We start from the raw sequence: 8,609 nt of genomic DNA on the forward strand, positions 1-8,609 counted from the left end.
TTCTTAAGTAGGGATCTGTAATTTTCGAACTTTTTAATCATGGATAACTTAATTTTTTTAAATGGAACAATATACCAGTTTTTACATAACTGGATGTAAAATTTAATTTCCTTTCAGTTTTATACAGGTATCATGGTGTCTATTTTCAACGGTTTTGGAGATATTCCCGATTTTTCAGTTTTTAACGATAGATACTTATTTCGCAGCGCCGGCCACCTTCCCCTCGCATTTTACCAGGATTGGGACTGGCAGAAATATTACTGGCATGCTTAAAAAGTGGCCAACAAAACACAACAAGACCACTGGAAACAAAACACAAATAAAGAAACACTATTGCATCAAATGTTCAAAATGTTGTCCGTTTTGTTCACTACATAATAGAAATCGTTTTTGTAAGGAGTTTTGAACATTTCTGGTGTGATTTCTTGAAAAGCTCTTACAATACGTTGACGCATATCGTCAGGAGTAGTTGGTGATGTCTTATAAATCTTGCTTTTAATAAAACCCCATAAAAAGAAATCGCAAGTGGTAAGATCTGGCGATGTCGGAGGCCATCTAACAGCGGTCTGGAAAGGACACATCCAAATACCGATGTACTTGGGCGGTATTGTGCGGTGGAGCACCATCGTGTTGGAACCACATCCACTGACGAATAGCTAGTGGAATATTTTCCAACAGAACGCCCAAACTATTTTCTAAAGAGTTTCTAAAGAGTGCGCAGGGTTTCAGGATGTGATAACTTGTCCAAAAATTTGAAAAAAAGGTTTTTATCAACTTACCCTCTAAAATGCACCATTTTCGAGATACAGGGTGTTGAAATTTAATAAAAAAAATCGTTTTTTGCGAATATCTCCGGAACCGTTTATCGTACAGAAAACAGCGTTTCTAAGCATTTTCTACTCATAATAAGCTAAGTTTTGTGCTTGAAAAAAATTCTTTAAAGTCATTATTGGTGAAGATTTTGAAGAGATAGTGGTTGTTTTTCTCCCCAACTTCTACGCCACTGGAAAAAGTACGGTTTTAAGATGGCCATTTGAAGCGTCAATGTTTTCTATACAAAAAAGGTACTGTAGCTCTAAAGTTGACCGTTTTCTAGAAAAATCAACTTTTATGTTGAAAAACATGGTCAATTTTTTGAAATAAAAATTTTATTTTACAATTAAACAAAATTTATGTAAAGTAACAAAAGCAAGCGTTCACTTCATAATTGCAAAATAAAAAAAAATGAAAAAATGATACAAAAGTTGTCTTTTGAAAAGTCTCCAAACCGTAAAGGTAACGCATTTCGCACATTTTAGCGTTTGTGTAAAAAATTGTGTAATTTATTTTTAACAAGTAGGTTTTTAAATTTTATAACAAAAGCTACCTCCTGTCAAAATAACAAGTAGTTTGTACCTGCAAAAAGTAAACTTGTAATACAGAATTAAAAATGAATTACACAAACGCTGAAATGTGCGAAATGCATTACCTTTACGGAATGGCTTGCGGTAATTCGTCAGAAGCAAGGCGGTTGTATCAAGAAAGACATCCTGATTACCACACCATAACTTGTTTCTACGCATTCACAAAGTACCAATCCGACTACAAGTACCAGAAAAATTGCTCACAATTTGAACCTATCTCACTCGACGGTTTGGAGAATTTTGAAAAGGCAACTTTTGTATCCCTACCATATCCAAACAGTATAAGCCAAGGTATATTGTCAAGAGATTTTCCGCCAAGATTTGTTTTTTGTACGTAGATGCAAGACAAAATAGCTCAAAATCCTGTGTTTGGACCCGATCTTTCTCCAAGGATGGTATTTTCAATTTTCACAATAACCACATATGGGCAGAAGAAAATCTACATGAAATTGCAGATCAATCAGCAACAATTTTCCGTAAATGTTTGGGCTGCCATCGTCGGTGATCATTTGATAGGCCCACATTTTTTACCGAACAGATTAAACGGTACAGATTATCGACAATTTCTAGAAAAAGTACTGCCGGAACTGCTGGAAGATGTACCACTTCAAGTAAGACAAAACATGTACTTTATGCATGATGAAGCTCCAACCCACTTTAGTTTGGTTGCTCGCCAATACTTGAACGACGAATACCCAGACCGTTGGATCGGTCGAGGAGGTCCGCACCCTTGGCCACCACGATCTCCAGAACTTAATTGTTTACATTTTTTCTTTTGGGGTCATCAGAAAACCCTAGTCTACGGTACTCCAGTTGAAAATGTTGACCAATTAAGAGAGCGCATTATTGTATCTTGCGACATAATTCGGAACACTCCGGAAATTTTCCTGCGTGTTAGACAGTCAATGCGTCGAAGAATTGCTGCCTGCATTGAAGCTAATGGCGATATTACATGGTTCAACCAAATTGATTCATTTTTCTTGAAAGGCGCAGAAATGAAAGATATGCTGTTTATACGTATCCACCAAAATGAACTACTCACTTTGCGCGGAAGATGTCGAATCAGGTCGTACGGTTGGGAATAACCTTAATTTGTGATCATTTAATTAAGCAGTTAACAAAAAAGAAACAAAGAAATAGAAGACGTTAGTGGGTACGACCATGGATATTAACTATATTAAGAAGACAGACCTTGGCAGCTTTAAACTGTCTATTGTGGAGAATTGGCTGAAGAGGATCCAGATTCATATAATCTTCGAATGAATAAAACAAAATTTGAAGAACTTCTAAAAATGATTACTCCGTTAATCCGGAAAGAAAGTACTGTGATGAGAGATGCTTTACCAGCACGAATAAAATTGCAAATCGTCCTCAAACATCTTGCTACTGGTGATTGTTTTGGATCATTGGAACAATTATTATAATTGTGATCTTAACAGGATGCATGTTATAGCTGATTGTAGCACGTCCGACATATTATTTTCATTATGTTGGTCAAACTGTTGTGTAGGTGTTTGAGTAATAGGTTGAGTGTGATAAATCGGCGAATTTTGAGTTAATGTTTCAAATTGTTCTTCAATAATATAATCTGGTGACTTCATGGACCAAGATGTTTGAGATGATGAACATGTTAAATTAGCAGATTGAATATTTGTATCTACAAAATCATATGTAGACTGTGTATTTAATGGGGAAGTTGTAGTGGGGGAGCTTGTAATGGACTGTAATGTATGAATCTAGTAGTACCACTGAACAAAAAAAACAATAATGATAATGCAAATATAAACTGTTTTGCGTACCACTTGAGAACTTCTCGCGTACCACCAGTGGTACGCGTACCATAGTTTGAGAACCACTGATCTAGACTATAGATACTTACTGGTGTTAACTATAATAGTGTATCCAGGCTACGTCGTTGAGGTTGTTGCTAAAAATTAATAAAATTAATTAGTTGCTGATGATGTGCTACATCATTTATTACCAAAAGAACCAAATTGAAAGGTATGACTTTGCCAATGCTATGAAATATTCGCCAGCTTTTAGTCGGTAAAAAAGTCTTCTAACTTTTATGAGTTAACGTAGTCTTCTTATGATGGCAACTACGAAGAACAAATTCCCAATGATACGAAATAATTATTTTCTTATTTTGGTACGGATGCTGATCGTTTAAAGCAGTGTTGATTAATATTTAATGTTTTTTTAAGAGCTTGTTTGTCGCCAATTTACAACGATTAAAACATCAATCTAATTGTCGTTGTGGTAATTATTAATAAAAAAAAATATACACCGTGATTTGCATATTTTTCCAAAATATTTACACAACTTAATTAAAACATAAATTGATACGGCAAAGTCTACCACGACATCCTTTATAAATGCTTTTACTGCACAAATTATTAAAAACAATTCACATCTTGAAATGTCTCTATCCAAGTTACCATTTGAAAATATAACTGAAGATGTTGTCGAATTGGTTTATAAAGAACTTAGAATTGAAGTTGAGAAATTAGAGAATAGTTTAAAACTTGTTAAAGAATGGTTAAAATGTGAATCACATCTTCCAAACGATGTTGGTGAGATTTTTGAGTCTTAAATAATCTACTTAAATTGTCAAAAAATTACTAATTAATTGATTTTAGATGAAGTATTGCTTAAAAATTTTATATTAGGATCGAAAGGTAACGTTGAACGGACGAAAGAGAAATTAGAAAAATATATAATCGCCAAAACAAAAATGGCCATTTTTTCCGATAGAATAATAAAGGATAAAGATTTCGCTTTGTATCCAATACAAAAATGCATTTATATTTCTCCCAAACACACCGCGGATGGTAATCGGATCTTTTTATGTAAAATTTCCTCACATGATCCGACTCATTTCAATCATTTCGTCACAACGAAATATTATTGTCTTTGCCGTAAATTAATTTGAAATGATTTTTATGAAAAATCTATTTAAAAATTATTGTAGTTGACGTTCTGTTATATCACGATATCAGCGCTGGTTATCATTTTGTCTATGACGCTTCTGGACTTACACCGACTTTATTAAGCAAACTCAATCTTAGATTATTAAAAGATAGTTCCGAATTAGTTTATAACGTATCTCCAATAAGAATCAAATCGATTCAAATAGTGAATAATTCTGCAGCAATGAGCACAATTATGAACATTGGTAAATTATTTATGAGTGAAAAATTAAAAAGCCGAGTAAGAAAATGAATTAGAATTTAGAATTACTTTATGTTGTGAAAAAATTTTTAGATTTCGACTATAACAGTTGAAGATTTATCAAAAATGTATCCAAAAAGTTGTTTACCACTTGAATATGGAGGAACAGATGTTAATATTGATAATGGAGCTAAAAGATTATTTGAAATTTTAAGGGAAAATAAAGATTGGTGCTTGAAAAGTGAAGAACCAAAATTAATCGGCCCTATTCCTGAGGATAAAAAGAATTTGTATTCTTTTGATGATTTAAGTATGGAGGGAAGTTTTAGGAAATTAAATGTTGATTAAGTTAATGCTTGGACTTCTCTCACCGAAGCGCTCTCATTAGGGAACGAAATAGATATTATTTATAAAATTATTACTACTTTTATTATAATTAATGTGTTATATTAAACTAAAACTAGAATTAACACTATAACCTTCAGAAACAAGTTTGAAGTGATCAAAATATACAACAACTTGGCGTTAAATAACAATTAAAACTAGAATTAACTTAACACATCACTAGAACTAACACTAGAACTAGAAACATTCGCGTTTAACCGAGCGTTTCTTAAGACAGCCAAACCTGAATGATTCTAGTTCTAGTATTAGGTCTAGTATTAGTTCAATAAAGATATAACACAATCTTGATTACTATTCAGCGACAGGTCACTAGCGCTAAATAACAACAAAAACAAACACTAAATCCTAACGTTTCTAGTCCTAGATATAGTGTTAGTTCTAGTTTTAGTTTTAGCCGTCTTTAAAGACGTGCGGCTAATCCCGACTGTTTCTAGTTCTAGGTCTAGAGTTAGTTCTAGTGACAGTTCAATAACAATACATACCCTAGGCCTATCTAGTGCCAGCTAGCACTACTTAGAACTGTCACTAGACCTAGAACTAGAAACATTCGGGCTTAGCTGCACGTCTTGAAAGACGGCTAAACACGAATTTTTGTACTCATGATGTGGATCCTTGTTATCAATATATGTATGTGAAAATAATTAAACGTATATTTATGCTTTTATTGATATATTAAGTTTTACACTCTGCCTGACGCGTTTCGGCGAGATGGGGTAAGATGGCGTAGATCGCCGAAACGCGTCAAGCAGAGTCTAAAACTTAATATATCAATAAAAGCATAAATACAGGTGTCTCAGCGAGACCGGTCATTAGACGTTTCTGGGGTTCTGGCCAAAAAAAAATTTGAGAATTGAGACTTAAGTATTATCAATTACGTTCTCTTCGTCTAAAATATTTTCAGATTTCTAGCACTTCCGGTTATACCGGAAGTCGCCACCTACTTTATTTTTTTAAATGGAACACCCTATATATTTTTACATATTTGGATTTGTCTGTTTTGAAGGTTTATAAATAACTTTACTTTTTGCAATATGAACCAGTAATTCTCGAGTTATTCGAATTTTTCTAGAAAAATTTGCTCCAGCGGACATTTGTTCAAAAAATCATAGAACACTCAATTTTTGATATATCAATTTAGGATTCAGAACATGCTTAAACAACATGATGGAGTATGTTTTGGTGCCGAGAACGGCTGTCTAGACCGTTTGGTCACTTTACTATGATACGTTAACTTTTCGAAATTTGGAAGCACCATAACTTCATTTTTTTAAATGGCACCCCCCATATTTTATTACTTAGTCGTCTTCGTCGTCTCATTTTACATCTTTTATATTCCATATGTCCTATGCCTAACATTAATAGTTTGAGAAATAATTAGGGTTTTTTGAAAAATGCTCACATATCATATGGATATTAACCTAGTGTGCCATGGAAAACAAATGTTTAATGTCTTATTGATAAACGTCAAAGTCTAATTTAGGTTGTTTGATGCTTGTGAGTCTAAAACCAGTTAAAATGGATATTAATAACGTAAATAATGTTTATACAAATGAAGAAATCCATAATTTATTTTTTGTGCACGAAAAGTGCGACAAAGTTCTTAGTAGAACTTGCAGAATGTTTAATGAAAATTATCCACATTTATCTCCGATGACAAAAGGTAAATTTAGAGGAATAGATGCAAATTTTTTGCATTTTGGACGAATTAATCACGTGTTAAACTGACCAAAAAATGTAGTAGATAATGCAAGGGAAGAGGTGAATACCTTGGCTTATTTCGAGCCCAGTCCCAACACCTCAATTCGAGCTGCCAAAGAAGATCTGGGAATCATACTACGAACTTTGTCGCGCTTTTCATGCAAAAAAAATAAATTAAGAATTTCTTGATTTATGTAAATATTACTTTCGTTATTGTTATCGATTTTAACTCGTTTTAGTACTAATATTAAGGGACATAACAGATAATTATTAGCTCACATGCATCAAATGACGTAAACAAATGAGTCTTTGACAAGAACTCATTGAGAAGGCTTGTTTTTCATGGCACACTAGGCTAAATATCCATATGATATGTGTGCATTTTTCAAAAAACCCTAATTATCTCCCAAACTATTAATATTAGGTGTGGGCCATATGGGATATAAAAGATGTAGAATGAGACACCGAAGACGACTAAAAAATAAAATATGGGGGGTGCCATTTAAAAAAATGAAGTTATGCTACTTCCAAATTTTGAAAAGTTAACGTGCCATAGTAATTAAGAGTTTATTGTCTACAGTAATTGTTTACAATTCTTTACATTATTCAAATATTACTTTCACTCTCTACCCTCTTCCTCCATTTCCACGCCCTCGGCCCCTCGGCCCAATCATCCCCTCACCCATCCCTTTGTCTTCTCACCCCCATCACCATTCTCATCCATCGTTTCCCCTCTCCCCCCTCTCCTAAGATCTGCCTTCGGTCCATCTCCTCCTCCCTCAACTCACTGCACCCATTTGTTGGCTCTCTCCTCGTTTCCACAACGGAACCTAGCCACCAACTTTTTCCCTTCCTCATTTCTTTCCAATAACAAGTATCTAGGCAGCCCCTCCGTAATTATGTCCCTGTATCTTTCGTTATACCTTCCCTCTTTTATTTGTGTCCTTCTTTCCTGTCTCTGCACATCTCGGTCCTTGTCTCTCAACTCCCTCCACATCTCCCTACCCACCCTTCGTCTACTATTTATCTCCGTTACCGAGTAGCCCGCTCGTCTATAATAGTTGTCTCTGTGTTCTTTCCCATATCTGACCTTTCCCTCTCTAATTTCCCCCAACACTCCCCCAGGATCCCGCAGCTTGGCCTCCCTTCTATTCTTTCTTCATATTTCACTGCCCTCCTGCCCGCCTCCACCCTGACCTTATCCACCTTTACCTCTTCCTTCACTATATACCCCGGTGTTTCTCTCGCCACCCCAAGCTCCCATCTCCAATATCTAGCCTGCACGTCCTCCAGCGGTCCCTGCTCCCTCCATCCCCATACCTCTGCCCCATACATCATCACACTGCTAACCAGACCTTCAAACATAATCTTCCTCGCTGCCACATTCCTTCTAAAGACTCTCTTCCCCCAACCCCATACTTGTCCCATCACCTTATTCGCCTTTTTTGCCATAGCTATCACATGCGACCCCTCCCTGTTATCCTCCCTAAACACATACCCCAAGTAAGTATACTCCCTAACCTCCTCGATCTCCTTTCCCTCCCATCTCCAGTTTTCTGTTCTTTTTCTCCCACCCTTACAAAACTTCATCATCCTTGTCTTCCCCACATTTACTTCCAGCCCCTTCCCCCTAAAATATCTTTCCAATGTCTTTATCATCTCCTTTATCTCCACCGCTTCTCTCGCCATGACCACGATGTCATCCGCGTATGCTAACATATGCACCTTTCTACCTCCCACCACCAATCCTCCCATCTGCCCCTTCCCCAATCTTTCCTCCAGGTCCGCCGTATACAGTGCAAACAGACTTGGGCTCAGCGGACATCCCTGCCTCAGTTCCTTCGTCGTCCAGAACACGTCGCTCAGCTTATCTCCCACTTTTATCCTAGCCATCGTCTCCATGTATATTTCCTTCACTCTCGCAATTAGGTG

The 8,609-nt window shown here is 35.9% G+C and overlaps 1 protein-coding gene across 1 annotated transcript; it reads left to right on the plus strand.

Moving 5' to 3' along the window:
- Positions 1-3,768: 3,768 nt before the first annotated feature.
- LOC111422381 (alpha-tocopherol transfer protein-like) lies at positions 3,769-4,989 on the plus strand. The gene is made up of 4 exons (XM_023055583.2): positions 3,769-3,976; positions 4,043-4,321; positions 4,375-4,613; positions 4,668-4,989. Exons 1-4 carry the CDS (start codon positions 3,823-3,825, stop codon positions 4,920-4,922), a joined length of 927 nt encoding a protein of 308 aa, XP_022911351.2. The 5' UTR covers positions 3,769-3,822; the 3' UTR covers positions 4,923-4,989.
- The last annotated feature ends 3,620 nt before the right edge of the window (positions 4,990-8,609 follow it).

The sequence above is a fragment of the Onthophagus taurus genome, chromosome 1 (assembly GCF_036711975.1).
Source record: "Onthophagus taurus isolate NC chromosome 1, IU_Otau_3.0, whole genome shotgun sequence".
Classification (NCBI taxonomy): Eukaryota; Metazoa; Arthropoda; class Insecta; order Coleoptera; family Scarabaeidae; genus Onthophagus; species Onthophagus taurus.